This window comes from Lissotriton helveticus, chromosome 4_1, assembly GCF_964261635.1.
Source record: "Lissotriton helveticus chromosome 4_1, aLisHel1.1, whole genome shotgun sequence".
NCBI lineage: Eukaryota > Metazoa > Chordata > Amphibia > Caudata > Salamandridae > Lissotriton > Lissotriton helveticus.
This window is the reverse complement of record NC_136063.1, coordinates 444,131,713-444,152,140: the sequence shown is the minus strand read 5'-3', so window position 1 is coordinate 444,152,140 and position 20,428 is coordinate 444,131,713. Positions and strand designations below refer to the sequence as shown.

Below are 20,428 nucleotides of genomic sequence, written 5' to 3'. Positions count from 1 at the left end.
CGCCATACATCAGTCAGGTCCCACTTCTCCTGCCAGTTCGGTCTGTGTTTCGCCAATCTATGTACTGGGGAAGCATGCAGTGGTGGGTGCGATCGATCTAAAGTGGTGTCTTCAATAGAGTTGAAGTCTCCCCCCAACAGTACCGGTCCAGCGAAATAGGTAGCTAATAGCCTGGATAGTTTAGTGAAATATGCTGCTTGCTCAGTGTTCGGTGCATAAATGCCGCAGAGTGCGATATCGCGGCCCCTGAGCAAGCCTTCGACTGCTACAAATCGCCCCTCTGGATCTACTGTGTGCCTAGTGACTTGGAAGGGGACCCCGGCCCGAATCCAAATTAGTACTCCCCTGGCAAACGCTGAATACGTGGTGTAGAACAGGTGACCCCTCCACCTCCTTTGTAGTGCAGCCCCTTCTTTTTTAGTTAGATGAGTTTCCTGCAGAAAGGCAATGTGAACCCCTCTGCGGACAAGGTAAGAATGAATTTTGTGTCTCTTTGTCATTGAGTTCAGACCCTGCACATTCCAGGACACACATTTTAATGATCCCACACTATCCATTATCCCGATGTGGTCGGTTTCGAGCCATGTCCAACAGTGGCCAGACACCAGGTATGACACCCTCCCCACCCGTCCCCAACAGTTTCGCCCCCCCTCCCTCAGCGCTCTGTCCCCTCCCAGCGCAGCCCCTCCCCCCCTCCCCAGCCCCTGCCCTGAGTTTCCCCAACTTCTCTAGGCGCCCTCCCCCCCAGAACAGGACCTAACTGCAAAAGAGTTACCCCCATCCAAACAAGTGAGTGATATGCTCTCAAAACTTCCTACTCCGCAGTCTGTACTGCGGCGGCCTTACGTGCCTCTGGGCGCGTGAACTAGCTTCCGCTATGGCAGTCGCCTCCCTGTTCCCCCGCCCCTCAATATGCATCCAGACTCACGTTAGTCCAGTCTCACGGCTGCCTGCTCAAGTGGTCGCATACGCCATACCAGCCAGATTATTGCAGTCAGTCCCCCCATGTTTCTGTTTCAGCTGCCGAAGATTTCTTCCGCGGTTTGAGGCGTTACTGTCGGACCCCTTGTGCTGTCCACTTCCGATAGTTCCGTTTCCGAGCCCGTTCTTACTTCTTCCGAGATCGATTCCCTCTCCAGCGGCGTCGATACCACGCCCGAGACCTCCTTCACCGCTTGCAGTGCCGCTTTCCGCTCCTCTCCTGTTTGAGATTCCGTCGGTTTTTTCCGGTGTTGTCCACGTTTCCGGAGCCGCTTGGATCGGCGCACCGAGCTCTGTCGGAATTCCTCCTCAGTTCTGAAGCGGGTCCCATCCGTTCCAGCCTTGTAAGTGTCCCACCAGGACCATGCTTCCGCCGATGATGTAAAGAACAGAGCTTTCCCATCTATTGAAATTCGGAGCCTTGCCGGGAATAAAAGCGAGTATTGCAGCCCTTCCGTACGTAGTTCTTTTTTTAATGGACAGGAACGAGGCTCGTAGTTTTTGAGTTTCAAAGGTGTAATCCGGGAACAACGTGACTTTACTGTTATCGACCTGGAATGGTCCCGCTTCCCTTGCTCGCTGTAGGAGCCAGTCTCTGTCTCTGTAGTGGAGCAATTTGATCACCACCGGTCGCGGGGGTAGACCCGGTTTCGGGGGCCTGGCAGGTACACGGTGTGCTCGTTCTAATGTGAAGAAGGGGGACAGACCCTCCGGGGCCACCACTGTTCGCAGCCAGTTGTCTAAGTAACCCATTATGTCCGTCCCTTCTTTTTTCTCCGGAAGGCCCACCAGGCGTACATTGTTCCGACGGCTGCGATTTTCTGCGTCCTCTGCTCTTCTCTCCAGTGCTTGGATGCGGTCCAGGGCATCCGTGAGCTTTCCTTCCAATGCTTTTTGTCCCGGCACAATGTCTTTTAGAGTGATCTCCGCCTCCTTGACCCTATCGGCTAGTTTCCCATGGTCAGCCCTCAGGAGCCCCAGGCCCGTCGACACTTGAGCAATGTCCTGTTGCAGGGCGTCCTTCGTGGCTGCGATAGCTTCTAGGATTTTGTCTTGCATCAGTTGCAGCTCTGAATGGGGCTGTTGCACGTCTTCTGAGGCCTCCGTGTCCGGGCCACCATCCCCTTTCGGCCCTCGCGGTTTCCCCATGACACCTCCGGAGTATCAGCCGGCCCAGCCTGGGCAGGTCGAGACAGGTATTCCACTCAGCAGGTGGTCGGTTCGTGGTCTCCAGTAGGAGCAGGCACCGTCCAGGTAGCAGCGTCCCGTGTTCTGCGTGGTCGGGGTCCCCCTGTTGGCAGTGGTTGTCGTGCCTCAGGGGCCCAGTCGCCGTGATTGTGCGTACCCCCCTCAGTAGAGCAGGAGGGGCATCCGTGGCCGCTCTCTCAGCGATGAAGCTCTGCTATGGGCCGGTCTTCGTTGTCGCTCGGGTCTGGCTTCCGAGCAGTTTCCCGGGGTATTTCTCCTGTAGATCACCTCCCTCTGTGGGCGTTTGCGCTGTCGGTGCCGCACAGGGCCTCTGGACTGTCACTCACTCTCCCTGGCGGGAGCAGACCCCTTCGCTGGGGAGTCGGGTCGTCGCCCCGGGAAGGGAGCAGTCGGTCCTCGGTGCTGCCTACCGCCTAGGCTTCACACCGGTCCGGTATAGGGGCGCCAGCCAGTCGTCACCTCCCCCTTGTTTGGAGGCCCCGCGGCCCTTGTCCGGGGTAGAGCTTCTGAGGATGGTGAGGCTCACGCTCGCCAGCGCACCTCCCCTCTGGAGTACCGCTCCGTCGGTCAATGCCGGGCCGAGCGCTCCCCCGGGCCGATGCAGGGCTCCGTTCCCCGCGTCAGGAGCCCCCAGGAGTAGAACACGTGAGTGTGCCCGCAGGGTAGCTGGGCCCAGCACCAGGACATAGGGCTCCTCATGCAGCCGAGCAGTGTCTTACTGAGGCTGGCCGGGTCCCCCACCAGCCCTCTCCAGGTCGAGGTAGTCGGCTCCCTGGGTAGGCCCCGTGCACCTCCCTCTGCCGCTCACTCTCCTTCAGGACTCCCAGCCGCCGTCCGGTGCCGCCGTCCCTGTACCACGGCAGCCCCCTGGTGAAGTCCCGCCGGTTACCTGGGCTCGCCGGTTCTCTTGCTGCTCGCCCGAAGCTCCACTCTCACTGCACCCCCAGGCGCCGACGCGCCATTACCAGAGGGGCCGTAGGCCCACAAGCCGGGGCATAAATTTCCGGGTCCTACGGGACCGGGGTCTCTTCCGGGCGTCCTGGCTCTGCACACGCTCCTTCAGGGTCTGCCGCCGTCGGGGCGCTTCTCGGGGGTAATCGTTAACTCACTGATCTGCAGGCTTCACTCAGTGGCGCTCCGGGTCTCTGCTGGCGATAGTTTGCAGTCTGCAGCCGCCTCACGTCGCCATTTTACGCTCCGTCTTCCCGGGCACTTCGCAGCTCGCAGTGCCGGTTGTGGCCGGTCTGCTGGCTAGCCACTCGACCGGAGCAGGCACAGATGGGAAACGTGGAATCGACCCGAATTTCACGTGGATTCCATGTCTGGTTCCGGATATATTTCGGATAAGCGGGCCGAGGGTCGGGAGCCTCACTAGGCTGCGTCCGCTCTCATCGGCTGCTAGCCACGCCCCCCTGCTTTAATAATGCTTGTTTCATTTTCTTGAAGAGCATCAATTTTTAAAGCATTGTTAGATGTAATGTTCTGTCATCAATTTCACTATTAGTGTCTCTTTACAAGGAATACCTAAATATCTGAACAGCAAAGATGCCTCTGATTTACAATATGCACCTGGTTACAACATGCATTTAACATTAATATCTTAATTCTGCTTCAATATTTTCCAATAGTGCAATTGAAGACTAATTTATTTTATGTTGTCAGCTGCTGCTTTGCTTATTTTGATACAGCAAAATACTGCTCTCTCTCTTGGCAGTTGCTCTCAAAGCATGGTTTCTGAGCAATAGTTTACTGATATTTATTAACTAAGTACAGGAACCCAGCCTTTTCTCGGTGGTTGCCTTCAATTGTTCACCTTTTGATGAACCCTATGTTTTGTCTGGCTTTAGAACTCTGCACTTTATACCTGCTAAACTGTAATACAATGCATGTGCACTCCCTTTAAACATGGTCAAATTGGCTTATACCAAGCTGGTGTATTTAGTTTATCTAGAAGAACAAGGTGTGGCCTGACTGTAGCAGTGTAAAATCTGAAATGCAACCTTTCAAAATAGACTTAGTCTTCAAAGCCTACAAGGCAGGATATAAGGTTTAAAAGCAGGACATGTAGAAATTTAATGTTAACACGTCCTTGCAGTGACAAGCTTCCTAAAGCTATTTTCACTATATGAATGCCTGCTGGCTCATTTAGAAACATTGGGAACGGATATTAAATACTAATACTGCATCTTGGGAATGAGATCAGCTAGAACAAAAATTAAGCAAACATTTCTAGTAGTTACATTTCTAATTCAATGGAGAACTCATACTGTTTATAAATATTAAAGAATAGTAACTTTTGGAAAGTTAACTTTTTTTCCTGCCTGAAGATCTGGCAAGTTAATTTGTATTGGCTGTCCAGGTTCTCCTAGCCAGTGATTTAGCCTTGAATAGGTGTGAAAAAAATGAAATGCCTCCCAGGAGAAAACAATAAGCTGACCTGAACGGGCCAAGATTACTCTTTTAAACTCCGCAGAATTTGCAGGGTGGGAACTGTGGGCCTCTTTTTGTCAAAACAGTGTCAAATCCTGCATGCCCTGTTAGTTATGCCACATGTAACACATGGGGGCACACTTGAAATGAAGAGAACATTGGTTGGTTGCTGTAGGACCCTGCTTTTGTCCTAAAAGACTTCGGTCTCTGAATTTACATATAAAACTTGGGGTGCACTTGAAAGGAAGAAAACAGGATGCCAAGACTGTTCTTGTGTATCCACTGTCTGGTTGCTGTACGACCCTGTTTTTGTCCTACCAAACGTCTGTCTCTGGGTTTGTTAAGCATACAGTGGTGCCTCAAACTGGATTTTAGTGTGTGATATGGGAGGACAATAGGATTATCATAGTACACTCTCAACCCCCGAGTCCTCGGAGCCTAAGTTTAGTGTCACAAAAGACTGTGGCCGTCTTGAATAGGCCCAAAGTGGGTAGGGTTGGCAGCGAGAACTTTTACACCTTTGGTTAAAGCGTGCCCAGGAGTCCTTTTTACCCATCATGCATGAATGTGGCACCTTCGGGCACTGACTTCGTAACACCTTCTGGACCTGCGAATGACCAGAAAAGGACTAGACTTGCTGTCTGTGACCTGAGAGGAGCCCCGAAAGACTGGACCTGCTCCCTCTTGTACCCAAGACAAATAAGTGAACTTCAGGGGTCAGTCTTCTCACCTCCAGTGTGGCTGCAGAGAAACCATACGCTGCAAGAAGTCCATGGGACAAAAAAAGGTTTGTTTCAGTTTTAATGTTTAAATGTATCCTGTTTTCCTGTTAGAAAACTGTATGCATTAAAAAAAAAAGATTGCGTTATTTAAAAGCAATCATGGACCTGGTGCTATGGTTACCCCAGCTGGCCACCATGCCTCTGTTTCTAGCCAAGGGTAGTGGGTTTCAATTTGTGGCATGCCTCATGCATATTAATGAGGTAGGTTGAATTGCGACTCACTACGAATTGGAATTTTGTGAACTCACCTATTAGTACATAGGCCAGTTCGCAAAAATTCCTTTCCATTTGCAAAAAGTCATGCTCAATTTGAAACCACGTTTTGCGAGTGGAATGTTGTTCATGAGGCCCTAAGTCCTTGACAATCTGTATTGAACTTAGCTTCTCTCTCAGAGGATCTCCATTGATAATCATAATTACCGAATAGTCCTGTCCACGTGTGGAGAGGTTCTTTCAAAATCATATCTACTTGGCCTTATTTCGGAAAGGTCAGGAAACGTATGCAACAGCCTTAAAAACAGGCTATATTGCCAATCTTTATTAAATTACTTTGGAAGAAAAAGGTTAATACACTTAAAAATGACTTAAGCAAAATGAAAAGTGATCTTTTAAAAACATCCTTCACAAACGCTTTTTACTTAGTTTCAAAGTAAGGTAAAGAGTAATACATAGCAATGTAGCCTGTTTAGGATGCAACATTAAAAACTATGTACATAGGCTACTGCACCTTCAAGGGCCTTCTGACCCCCAGTATCTCATCATGTCCTGTAGGTGGCAGTTTACTCTGTTCTTTTTTTTTTTTCTGGCTCCTTCTTACCGTTTCCTGGAGCAGATCTCTAACTTTTCAAAGTTTTTTTCCCCTCAATTTCCATTTTAGGCTTTTTAACGCTGATTCACTTGACATCCTTTAGGGCGTAGAGTATTTTTATATAATTTTCTGACAGGAATTTATCTAATTTTGCACAAAATTCCATCTCTTTGTGAACTGCCTGGAGTGTGTTGGAAAAATTGCATAAATAGACCCACACAGAATCGGTATCTTATGTTCACCAGTTTCTCATGACATGTCTCCACTGCAAGGCCCTCTCCAGTCGCACTTTGAGGGAGGGAGAGACAATTCACCTCCATGGCCAAGTGGAGCACCACAGACTACAAGATTCTCTGATTAGTGAGACTTCTGAAGGGCGAGGCGTGACTTCACCCTCTACCAGTGCCCCAAGTCACGTTCTGAGGACTCACGCAGAGGGGGATCCAGGAAGAGAACGTCAGGAGGAAGACATAGCTTCTGTTCGATATCAAGGACTTTGACATCGAGAAAAGGTACTGCCGCTACTTGCTTGACGTCAAGAACACTTACGACGTTGAGGAGAACACCGTTGACGTAGAGACACCATGCAACGTCAAAAATGGCTCGACTTTGAGACATCATAAAACGTCCCTGACCAAAACAGCGGAGTAGCTTTAACGGATCTCAAGATTAGAACAGTCCTTCTTCTGCTAACCCAAATTGCTCAGACTGTTGCTTTACCTGCATTGTTTCAGCACCCCTCTTCTCCTGCAGGAAGATCGCTCCACATTTTTGATGGTAGTAGGGTTTTGAAGTTCTGTCTAGATGAGACGAAATCTTTAAGAAAATCAAAACAACTCTTGTCAAGTATGGGTCTCTACGTACAGGATATGCCACTTCTAATCAATCCTTATCTAGATGGATTGTCTCCTGCATAGTCCTTTATCAAAAAGCAAGCAAAACCCTATCCTACCCACTCTACCAGGTTAACTTAGCTACTGGTAAGTAACATCCTAATTGCTGAGATTTGCAAGGCTGCAAATGGAAGATCAGTTCACACTTTTACGAGACACTATTGTCTTGATTCGGACGCTAAGGACAATGCTGAAGTGGGGCAAGCATCTCTAAAGAATTGGTTTGCCTAATTTAACTTATCTCCTTTTTTATCTCTTCCTTCTGGAAATCTTTGAGGGATAAACTTGCTAATCTATTCAGTGCTTATGTTTATCGATGGAGATCACCTGCGAGAGAAGGAATGGTTTCTTACCTGTAATCCTTGTTCTCTCTCACTCGGCTCACTCCCCGAGAATTACACCATCGGCATCAAAATCAATCAGGAGATAAACACGCAAAGCTGCTTCTTAGTTTCTTTATTATGACCTGACTCGTTTCGAAGCACTAGCTTCTTTCTCAAAGGTCTCTGTTAAAATGGCAGTCTCGAGGAACCCCGTACACCAGGTCATTAGTTAACCTGGCAAGCCCCTCCCTCAGTGGGCGCGCTGCTGAGCGCATCTTGCACTCTGGAACATGTAGTCCTTGAACGGAGTGAAATCAAACTATTCGTAGGTCTTGAGTAACTGTCAACATTAAACATCTTTAGTATGCCCTGAGTGGGCCCAGGAGCAACTTCCATGTTTACGTTATTCCATCTTGCTGTGCCGCATTTTCGGTCTTCCCCCAGAGCAGCTGACATTTCTGCAGGGCATAACTTTTGCTGAAACTGCTGCCAACATGCAGGGGAGGTGACACAGCACCCAAAGGATTAACATTGCCACCTCCGCCTTGCTGAAAATGGTGTGGAGATGCACCCCGGCAGCCTGCTTCACTAACGGGGCGTGGGTGGCACTGGCACTGCTCCCTGCTTCTGCCATAGCGGAAGGAGTCAGAGTGGGTTGGGGAAAAAATGTAAAAGGAACAGAAGAATGACAGAACACGTCAGGAAATGAAAACAAAAAAAGTACAAAAAAGTCAAAAAAACACAGACAGAAATGTAAATACGCACAAGGAAAGACGGACCGTGACAAAAAATGATTGAATAACAGGTGAGTTTGAGATTGGGGTGGTCACATAAGACATATTAGGTAGGAATAGAAAAGATATGAGCAGGGCAGGAGGAGAAGCAGAAGTACATAGAACAAAATGGCCTCACCCTTGCGATTTTCTGCTCTGAATGCACTACTGGCATGAAGAAAATTGCGTGAACGGCAGGAAGAATATTTTCCACCCTTTGAGGGAATTCTGCAGAATCTCAATGAGTTTTTTGGTTACTCGCAGAGTGGAATTTCGCAAGTTTCATCCAAGTGTAGTGTTATCCTGTGTTATTACATAGTATTGAAAATGTTGATGTGGCAGCATTATAGCTGCATTGATACCCTGTTTGCAACGATGAACAGGACGTGGACACACCTGTCTAGTGCCCAAGCCTTTTTCACCCTTAGAAGCCCCCGTTTTTAGGGCATGTTTGTTGGAGACAACACATTCCCTTTCTTAGGGCATGGATGGGGGTGCATCAAGGACCCACCTGGCCTCATCCTATGACCTGGTGTGCTTGTAAAAAATAAATGTCCCAATGGCTATAATGAAGTGACATGCTGACACTCTGCGTGCCCCACTAGCCAATCATACTGATCGTGTGACTTCTCCCAACAATCCCCCACATCTTTTGGCCAATATAAGTGTTGACAGGTAACCCTCTGCTTTCCTTAGGCAAGGATGGTGTGGGTAGAAGAAAGAACCCCCTGATGTACCCTACTCCCTTGATGGGGATAATAAACAGTGTTTCAGGTATAATTATACAGTAATCTTCAACACAAAATCAAAATAGTTGTAAAATTCAGAAGTAAAGTTATAGCCTTAACTTAAACTTTCACTCATCCATACAGTCTTAATTAACATCAAAGAGCTTTTCACACATACAGTTGCACCCTACACAACTTACAATACTGCTAATTAAATGAACAGTGATTACACACTTTTATAAAGCCTACATTTGTAACACCACCATACAATACCCAAATACTGGCATACATGTATGTTATAAAGTAGTATAACACTTACCATAACAACAAACCTACAGGTAGTATTGTCAGTGTTGGAGGTTTTCACTAAATATAAACACCTACACAAAAGACAAAACTGAGCAACTACTGTTGAAAATCAGTCACATTTTAGCTACTCAGACAATTAGATAAACTCTTATTCACTTATCAACATGCTTACCCAGTGTCTTACTCGCATCCTATTTCCACCTTTTACACATCATGGAGATGGTGGGAGTTTGGGTGGTACCTTCACTTGTTAATTTACCATTTCTTTAGTTTGTTTTACCCACTATTGCCACCCATTAACCTTGACTTTACCTGAATGAGTTTTTTCAGGAATATTATATGTTCATCATTACATACAGATGTTGGTGGGAATAAATGTACCATAATAATTGTTCTTTTATTAGTGTTGTACCACATCTGATCTCACCCTCTTAGAATGATGTGAATGGAAAATTAAACAGTATATCCAACAGTTGACCATGCAGTATCACTATTATTTAGTTTTTGTGTGCGACAGTGGGTGCATTATTTTCATCTCCTCACACTACACCCAAGCCTTGTGATTCAATGGAGTATAATATAATGTATCTTTACTACTGTTTGAGATGAAATTGTTATCTTGGGCTGGTTTTAAGTCCGTTATTTGGATGGCATACATTTTAGTGACACCATTTTGCCTGAATAGAATCCTAGAATGTCGTTCTCTTGTTGGTGTTTGCACAGTGGAGATACCCACAAACTAATTTATTTTGTCACTTGAATTGCCCTGCACTCTACTATTTTCCAGATCCCATTGCCTTTCATTGATCACTTTCCATCTGTTAATTTCATAGGTGCCATTGTCCTGTCTGTGGTTGCTTATGCTATCATGGTGCCTTCCTAAAGAGTTACCTTAACTGCCTCACACTCGGGCAACCTGGCCCTCATCCCTCACTTTGCTGTTTACTGGGACAGTAGGGCCTGCTGGGGAAGACTGTGATCTCCAGATCAATGCAGAGAGATTGCCATGTCATTGCTTACTGATAGAACTTTGTAAAGACTGTGTATGGAACTTGCAAGATAGCGGTCTATTTGTTACCAGGGTAGACAAGCGATCATAGTGATTAGTTGTCTGCAATAATACTACAACTAACTGTGAACAAATGTGACTAATTTACCATTCTTCATTTTGTAATTAAACTGTTATTTATTCCCAGCATGAAATTCCTGTGGACACCCTATGTGTGTGTTCTTGCTTCATTTGGGGTCTGTTCTCCAGAGCTGTGGACAACGCTCTTCAAGTGGATTCGATTAAAATCAATTGACGCATTTGTACTGGTGAGTTATTTCACATTATAGAGTTCATCCTATTGATTGAGTTATTCAAGGTGAAATGTTTATAACATTAATCTGTGCATGGAAAACCTAGATCCTCAAGAGGCTCATCCTCAAATAACAAATCATTTTCAAATATTTCCTGCAACTTTAAACTGATGCAATTTGTTAGCAAAATAAAATAACACAATCTCAATCTTAGCAGCAAACTAGTGTACAAGTCTTTATATGTACTAGTGGTGACTGCTGCAACGGCCAATACAAAAGTGTTTATATGACTTAGAACAATGCAGAATGCAGCAACCCACCTCATCTTTTACTTAAGTGAAAGCCATCCTAGAACAAAAGCCCTGGCAAACCTTACATGCCTATTAATTAGAAAACATTCCAACCTCGCTCTTATACTTCTGTAACCACACTGCAGGTAGGAATGACAAATATGCACTCTCCGGGCAATCTACATGGTTCCCAACCTGCAAACAAATGCCATGCCCATCCCCGAACAACGTAATAGGAAGACCCCACATTTGTGCTGATTAGTTTGCTGTTCAGAAAATCAATTGATACAGTAGGTTAAATACTTTATTTTCAAATCTGTTTGTTAAATATATGAAGAACAAAGAAAGTCAAACTCGTTGAAGATATACAGCCATATTCCAAATCAAAAAGATAAAAGCACGATCAGATGCAGGTTACAAAATACAGCTATAAAGACTTGTAGGACACAGCCAGTACATTTTAACATAACCCCAAATCTAACAAGCATTTGCAATGCAATAGGTCTCGCATTAGGAAAGTTTGAGCTATTGGTATTGTAAATTATTTTTTTTTATTTATGTGTTGGTTTTGAAAATAGCGAAATTAATAGCATTGTCAGTTACAATGCCAATATTTTTAACTTTCGCAAACGTGACACCTATAGCATTTGTAATGCAATGTATGTTGTATTTACGCGACTTAAATGTATTGATATTACAAAAAACAATGGCTTTTAATTTTTTAAATAATTAATACTTAAATAAGTTATTGTAATTTATAATGGCAATAGCTTAAACGTTTGTAAATAACTTTTGTGAAGATTATGTTCAGTGTATTGTATTGTGACGAAAATCCAAGAACATTGCATTTCCACCTACACACACACACACACACATAAAGAGCCACACACACACACATATAGATGTGGTGGATGTGGTGGTGGTGATGGTGGATGTTGTGGTGGTGGTGGATGTGATGGTGGTGGATGCGGTGGTGGTGAATGTGGTGGTGGTGGATGTGGTGGTGGTGAATGTGGTGGTGGTGGATGTGGTGGTGGTGGATGTGGTGGTGGTGGATGTGGTGGTGGTGGATGTGGTGGTGGTGGATGTGGTTGTGGTGGATGTGGTTGTGGTGGTGGGAGTGGTGGATGTGGTGGTGGTGGATGTGGTGGGTGTGGTGGATGTGGTGGTGGTGGATGTGGTGGTGGATGTGGTGGTGGGTGTGGTGGATGTGGTGGTGGTGGATGTGGTGGGTGTGGTGGATGTGGTGGTGGATGTGATGGTGGATGTGGTGGTGGATGTGGTGGGCTCACACCGCTGCATCAGTGTTCAGCAGTTACTATCGCAAAAAGGTTATGTCCACACTGGCAGTGTTCATGTCCTAAAGCACGAAGAGCAAACCTGTTGGTGATTAGTGAAAGCTGACCCCGAGCGTACGACACGAGCCTAAAGTCACTAGGCCCAATTGTCACCTGAAAATCCGCTCCTCGGACTCCGCAGTGCAAAGTATGGGAAGCCCAAACAGAGCACAGACCTGATGTGGACACTGCAACCCACGCCGAAGCAACACAACTGCTAAGGTGCAGTTTAGCTGCCACAACCATGCTTCAACCCTCGCTCCAGAGTCGATACACTGAGCTCCGCAGTCGTTCGTCTGTCACAAAACACGTGGAATGAGGCACTGCAAAAATGGGTCACTCAAAAAACACACACAGCAATAGTTCTCCGCAGGGCCGGAACGACGATCAGCCTTTACTCACGGGAAGGAAACTAAACGAGTGCGTTATGCATTTCCTAAAGACCCTAAGCACGCCCATACCTCATCTATCTATTACCAGTGTTAACAAAAAAATAGAGTGAAAAAACAGTCAAAAAATGGTTCAACCCAGAACCGGCAAACACGAAGAGATTGCCATAAAGTGGAGTGATGGTGAAGGATATCCCGGCTCTAAACCCGGAAGTTCGGGAGCGTGAAGGCGGTCGTTGGGCGGGACTTCCGCCTTCGTGGGCGCGGGCTTCCCGCAGGAGTGCCTGGCAGAGAGCAGCAGTGGTGACGCGGGGCTCCCATGCCTGAGGGAGAGCCCTGCGGTGGCTGCACACGTAATATGGAGAAGCAGCCGCTGATGCAAGTTGCGGGGCTCCCATGAGTGAGGGAAGCCCCGCGTGTGCCAGGTACTGCGGCGGAGATAACACCAGGGGAATCGCAACAAAAGAGCCAGGTGAGTGGGGCTTAGAGAGAGAGGAGAGAGGAGAGAGAGAGGAGAGAGAGAGGAGAGGGAGAGGAGAGAGAGAGGAGAGAGAGAGGAGAGAGAGAGGAGAGAGAGAGGAGAGAGAGAGAGAGGAGAGAGAGGAGAGAGAGAGGGAGAGAGAGGGAGAGAGAGAGAGAGAGAGAGAGAGAGACTGCCTCAGAAGCAGGACAGGAGATGTGCACAGCGCGTGGGTGTACGTGCGCGTACACCTGCTCAAATTACAATGCGCGTGCCCATCTCCTGTCCCACTTCCAAAGCAAATCACTAACAATAGAGCTCACTGGAGACAGGAGCGCTTCGCGCTGTTTACGCCTGCTCGACCTAAAAATGAAGGAAGAACTGAGAGGAGAAGGGAAATAATGTTTTGTGTCCCTAGCAGAGGCTATTGTGATGCACTGCTCCCATTAGAAGAAAGCTAAAGTGAACTGCACAGTAATACAAAAGTTTTATGGGGATCCATCCTTAACGAAGGGATTGGATGGTTAATGTCCGACTATGTTTATGTGATAATGTATGCCTGTGTTTCCCTCCAAGCGTTCTTATAATCTGGTCTAGGGAGTAACAGGAGTACATCTCCAACCGTTAACAAATAGGGGGGTAATCAAACTCCCAAGCGGGAGGGGAGGGGAAGGGATGATGTGTTGAAAATGCCTTGAAGTTGGGGGGAAATTGAGGCCTCTTAAGGAAAAGGCTTCTTCTATTAGACCAGCATCGGTGGGGATACCGGCATCGACCCCTAAAGTAGGGTTCAAGAGCATCATCAAATAGTTGCAAAGCTCGTAGTCGAGGGGAAATCAGGCGAGAATGTTTGATTATAGAAAAAAGGTGTATTAGTGGCTGCCAGGTACGGGTGAACTTAGCATCAGAGTGGTTGATACTGGCAGTAAGTAGTTCAAGGGCTAAAACATGCCGAGCCGTAGAAACCATGTGGCTACAGGGGGAGTTGAGGTTTATTCCAGAAGCTATGGACTGCGGGGCAGCTCCTAATATTTGTAATATTAGACGCCACTCTGTGTGTGTCATAGCAGTCAATGTCGAGGGTCTAATGCCTCCTAGCGTAACAATCGGAGAGGAAGGAATAGGGAGCCCCACCGTATCCTTGATGTGGCTAAGAATCTCCTTCCAAAATACCGTGAGGTTTGGGCAGGACCACGAGATATGAATAAAGTTACCTCTGTCACCCTGACATCTCCAATATGTCGGTGGAAAGTTTGGTAGCATCTGTTGTATACGGGTTGGAGTGTAATACCATTGCGCCATGAGCTTATATGCTGATTCGCCCTGCGGAGTGCTATGGTATATTTTCGGGTTGTCGTGCCATAACCGCTATAATCTCTCTAGGGAGATTTCTACGTCGAAGTCCAAATTCCATTGCGTTTGATATGTGTGGGGTGTGGGCCATTGCGTGTGCTGTAAAACGGTGTAAGTGTGAGAAATCAGGCCCTTGGAACCCTCAAATGTGCGAACTAAGGATTCAAAGGCAGTGAGTTGTCTAGTTGCACCTTGGGTATAGGCATGAGAGAGTAGCCAGTGACGAATTTGGTAATATTGCATCCGAGCCCCCTCAGCAATTGGAATGCTTTTTTGCATTGGTCAAAGGTAAGGAATTTATCACCCTGGAACAGATATTGAATTATACAGCATTCACTGTTAAATCATGCACTAAATGTTCGAGGCTGCAGTGCAGGCGGGAACATTGGATTGCGAACTATAGGTGTGTTAGGGGAAGGAAATGAGGTCAGACCGCGGGGGACCGCCAGCTTATCCCATATTTCCAGGACCGTTTTTGTGGGAGTAGCCATGTATGCACTACGGGGACGGGCACCGCGAGGCAGCCACGCTAGGTCCCACAAGGGTCTGCAGGCAACCGCCTGCTCCATTTGAATACTTTATAAAACACAGGTGAAACAATATTCACATTAGGCTCTGAATTAGACTGGAAAACTCATACTGATCACCTGGCCCTTAAACATGCGCAATTAGCTGGCGCCTTATTAAAGGAACATCGCCTCTCATTCACAAAACCGATTGCCACCGTACTTAAAATCTACAAGACAAAAATGAGTGCGTCGGTCCTGTATGGGGCCGAACTTTGGGGATTCAGTAACCTAGCGGCACTGACGAGCTCTCAAAATAGGTTCATGAGGGGAATAACCACCCTCCCTCAATCCACGCCATTAGTGCCCCTCTACTATGATTTGGGATGCCAACGCATAGAGGATGTGGCACGTTACAGACCTGTTTCCTACTGGAGGAGACTGTGGGTTACCCCTGAGCTCTCCCAGTACGCCCAGGCTTTTCTTGAGGTTAGAGACGCCGATAGTGCATGCAAAATTTCAGGGTTGAAAGAGGTTAAGGCAACTTACAATACAATGTGTCTAATTTCCCTCTAGCAAAACCCCGCAGCTAATGTTTTTCCGCCTAGAAAGGCCTTTAGGGAGTTATACTGGAATATGGTCTGCATGAAACGTTTCAGGATCTTAACTAGTCCTTCACTAACAAGAGATTTCCTGGAGATCAAACATGATAACATGAAGGATACTGGGATTTTATTACGCTTTCTTGTGATAGGAAAAGGTACCACCAATTTAGGGTGGGTATACTCCCAGTTAACTCTTTACCAGTAAACGGCGCGCCTGGGTTAGCATGAGATGTCCATTTTGTCCGTCACAGTCGGAAAGTATAGCACACATTTTATTTATATGCCCAGTGTACAAACATCCGAGGCACATATGGTTGAAGCCCATTTGCCCCCTGAAGGGCATCAAAACAGGCAAAGAGGCGCTAAGGATACTAAAAACTGATTATATGGAATCTATAGCCATTGACACATTTTTAACACTGGATGTGGGCAATTTGTGCATATGATTTAAGCTTGATGTAAAGGATTTTAATGTGACTATTAATCTAGTCATTTCAATTCTGTGGTACTCACTGTACTATGGGTTGGGATGTTTTAGTTTTTTTTATAGTTCTTATCTTGTTTTTGAAATTAAACTATTATATATATAGATGGAGTAACTTGTTGATTCACTTTCCTGCTGTGTTAGTTTTGTTATTTTTATGAGAATGGAATGACCAATGTGTTTTTAATGTACTGTCTTTTATGATATGTGTATCGAAATAAAGACTTTCGAATTGTGATAATCAGCACATTCTAAATCAACTTTCCATTGTACAAAATTATACAAATATCACCAGGATAGATTTTTAACACTAGAATAATTTTATCTGTGGCTTCTATTTCAGTACTCCTTCTAATGGTTACCAATGTAACCATTAGAATGAATACTGAAATAGAAATTGTGTTATTCACTCTAATATGTCTCTGCAGTTAAAAACAGAAGTTGTTATTCCACTGTTGCGTTGCCATGGGGAAAGCTCGCTTCCATGGTCCTTAAGCCACCTTACCCGATCTCTAGAGACCTCAGCTAATCAGCGGAATAGCTGGTCTTCAATCTTTCTTCCAGTTTCCCTTATCTTTCAGGTCTCTGCAGACCTAAAGAAAGCAGAGGAATGCAGGTGGCAGTGTGGCACCACCATCTCCCCTGTCAGTAGCGCTCAAACAGCAACATTCTTGTTTTAAACTGCAGACTCAGGATTTTCTCCAGCTTATTATTTGCTTTACCCCACTACAACTATTATGAAAACTTAATTTGTTCAAATCTCCCTCTTAAGTTTTCCCATATTCTGTCATGTGTGCGGACCAACAGTTCAGTTCAAGTTAGAGCTCTGTAAATGAGGTGGAATTTTCCATTTGGGCTGCAGCTAGCAGAAAATGGCAGATGAGGAGTTCCGTTGATTGTTCCTGGAGGGTGCATAGCAAGTGTATTTGTAAGTGGAGACTGCAAAATCATCTAGTTCTCTTACTGCCACTTGGGTCTGATCTACACACGGTGTAATAAGTGCTTGCTTCTGATGGATGCTCCCAACTTCAGATTCTTCACCATAGAATATTACCTAGGCACTAGACCAGATATGGAAATCTTTTATACCAGTACTCTCGCTCCGCTAGGTGGCATTGTGTAGCTCTGCTGGCTCCAAGCAGCACCGGAAGTAACAGAGTAGAGTCGCATGTAACTGCTACCCCTGCACACTGACGTTAGTTCCACTTCCAAATTTGTCAGGTCTTTCAACTGCTTCCAGCCTTTTCACTGTGTGATAGGGGATGATGTCCACATTGAAAACGACAGGATTCAATCTACGCCACGAATTCATGAATCAGACGTCTACCACAGATCTGCATGAGGTATGTCTTTGGCGCCTGGGCTCGGGACACAACTCGAAGTAGTGTGATAAGTGCGCCTGCATGCACCTGAGGGCGATGTGAGGCAGAGAGGGGAAGCTGTTTATGTTGTACACAAGAAAGTTGAGGCATTCGTGTAGTCCCACTCGGGCTCCATGATGAGGCGCCAGGCTTGATCCCAGTCATAGGGCCATTCCTACGATGTTTCACTTCCTGCTTGAAGCCCTCTGTCAGTTTTTCTCAATTCAACATGCTTTATTCGATTCTTCACAAAAATGCATAAAAGCAGAAACAATAAAAACCAGTATGTATCCTCATACGCATTTCATATGCTTTGTTACGTAATTCTGATTTGTGTCCTTTTTATGGGAAATGAGCTCCAAGAACATAAAAGCCATGAAATACAGTCATGCCCGGCATTTCTGACATTCCAGCAGAATTAATCAAATTAAACCTGCTGTTAGCATTTCCCCTCTTTTTGGCCACGTAATGTGATTAGCAGAGTGTGGGGTCCTGTGGCTTTTGGGAAAGAGGTTCATAGAGGCAGACAGCATCCTTAATGTAATGAGGATCTATGGTGGGAGGGCGGCTGGAGGGGTGAAGACTGAGAGCCCGGTAGGACCAGCATCCTTAATGTAACGAGGGCCCGAAATATGATGAGAGGCATGGGGGTGGAGGGGGGCGCTTAAAGGCCTGAGAGGACTAACGTCACTCAATACAGAGAGCCTAGATTTAAAGGAGCAGCGGATAAGGGCCCGAGAGGACCAGCAGCCTTATCATAACGAGAGGCGAGAATATAAGGATGCGATGGAGGAAACCAAGACTGAGGGCTTGAGAGGACCAGATTAATTCATGTCACGAGGGCCGATGATATGGAGAGTGAGGGTCGGTGGAAAAGAAGGCCTGAAAGAAGGTAGCATCTTTCAGGTGACGAGGGTTGAGGAGATAGGGGGCAAGCAGTTAGGTGTAGGTACAAAGAGAGATGTGTAGGTAAGGTAACCACATCCCTAGAGCAGGGCGGACGTCGTGGAAGAGGTGGAGGTAGGGAGCCTGCTGGGGACAGGAAGCATCTTAATGTAGTGAGAGCTGAGGAGGGCGGGGTGGGGAGCACGATAGAGAGGCAGAATCTGGCACCATGGCAGGGCAACATCCGCAAGGCAAGGAGAGCTGAGGAGGCTGCGTGGGCTGGACAAAGGTACAGAGGAGAGGTGAAGATTGACGCCCTTACATGAACAGCTTCCTTAAGGTAGCAAGAGAACCGTATCAGAGTGGGGGTGTTTGTGGGAGAGATGAAGTGTCAGTTTTGTGAGAGGATGGGGCAGTTCTGGATGAAAGCACTCTTTCACTCTTGGTTATTAGGAGTGCGAGGAATGAGCAGAGAGCAGCTGCGGGGTTATGTGGGGGACATAAGAGCAGTGCTTAATGAGTATTAAAAAAAAAGAAATGGATCTCGGCACCCGCGCCTTCGATAAAAACATTTGGAGCTAAAGTGTGGGTGCCGCAATTGCTTGAAAAGTAACAAAATAGAAAATGTGCATTTTTTTTCTATTTCTTTACTTTTGAAGCAGTCAAGACATCTGCGCTTTAGCTTTGGATGTTTAAAGCTAAAGCACGTGTGCAGTGACTGAAACTAAAGTAAACAATTAGAAAAAAATGTCGATCGCATGCATTTTTTCTATTGTTTACTTTTGTTACAATGGCGGAACTCCGCTTTAGCTTTGAACATCTTAAGCTAAAACGTGGGTGCTACGATTGCTTAAAAAAATATACATATATTTTTTCTATTACTTTACTTTTGAACCAATAGCAGCACCCATGTCTTAACTTAAGTTGCCCAAAACTAAAGTGCGGGTGCCGCCATTGCACACATTAGTAAATAAACAGAAAAAAAAATACATGCGCCCGCTTCGGCAATCTCAAGATCGCAATTAACAGCAAATAAAAGCGTGGCCACCATTGAGGTATGCCGCGCTGGTACAATTAAAAAAAAAAAATTGCGGAAGAGTCTGTCCTGCTTACAACAGCAGGCACGAGAAAGGTAAATATAAGAAAGGCGCAGCTGTGCCGTGCTGGTTCAATAAAAAAAGTTGCGGGAGAGCCTTTCCTGCCTGGAAGCAGGCAAGAGAAAGGCATTTAAGAAAATAGTGCACTGAGGCTATAATTACAAGGTATAGAGTAGAAACACAAGTAAAAGGGCCAGTTCTCATGAAAGGTGACAAAAGTATAAAAAGCGGTACTAAGGAGGGACTACTAAGCCTATTGACGAATCAAAAGCAACCATTTAGAAAGAACAGTTACAGGAGCCATTTGAAAAGATGGGCGGAAAATGAGCAGAGCTTAAAGTCCATACCTGAATACACAGGTCAGAAATGAGACAGCGCAAGCGCTGCCCTAGGTGAGACCTAAAAAACCCAGCTGATTCTTTTGCAGCCTCATTCTAAGTGAGCCTCTACCTCTATGCACGTGACAGCAGAGGCTCCATTATCTTTTGGTTCTGATTCTGACCCTCGACCTGAGCTGAGTGAGTATGTTGATGATGATGATGGTGAGGGTGGTGGCTTGCTACTCCCTCATTGTACTGATGATGCCTTATACCTGCAATTCCAAAACACCAGTGGGCTTGTCACCTCCTCTGAGACGGAGCCTGCCCTTCCACATGGGCCGCCAACAGAGAAGTGTGCCTGATTCGCAGTGATGGTTCGCCCTTTGTTAAAACTAAAATAAATGTTTTAACAGAAATTCTTTAGCCAGGCAATCTGGTGGTTACTTGGTCAAAGCTATGCTGTTTCTCACCAATGAACAGGTAGATGGCCAGGCAACATAGACTGGTGCCTGGTGGCCCATATTTTCTTATCAGGCAACTGCTCCTGAGAACGTAATTGTACAGGCCTCAACCAGCAAAGTGAATCCTATTTAATTTCCCACCACTCTTCCTAACGGAATGTAAAAAGATTGACATCTTTGGCAAACTTATGTTTTCTTTAGCAAGTCTGGTGTTGCAGTCATTAACCACGCTCTTATCTGTTGAGGCTAAACACCCCAGCCTTTTGGTACACAGCCATCAATATCTTCACAACAATCTCAGGGCCTCCTTGGTCAGATGATACATGGTGGGCAGGATGCTGC

The 20,428-nt window shown here is 46.1% G+C and overlaps 1 protein-coding gene across 1 annotated transcript in view; it reads left to right on the top strand.

The window, feature by feature from the left end:
• Positions 1–20,428, top strand: part of DPY19L4 (dpy-19 like 4) — a 672,410-nt gene that overhangs the window by 405,628 nt on the left and 246,354 nt on the right. The window contains exon 14 of the mRNA XM_078687017.1: positions 10,433–10,553. Within this exon, the coding sequence (XP_078543143.1) occupies positions 10,433–10,553 (121 nt within the window). The remainder of the gene's footprint in view (positions 1–10,432; positions 10,554–20,428) is intronic.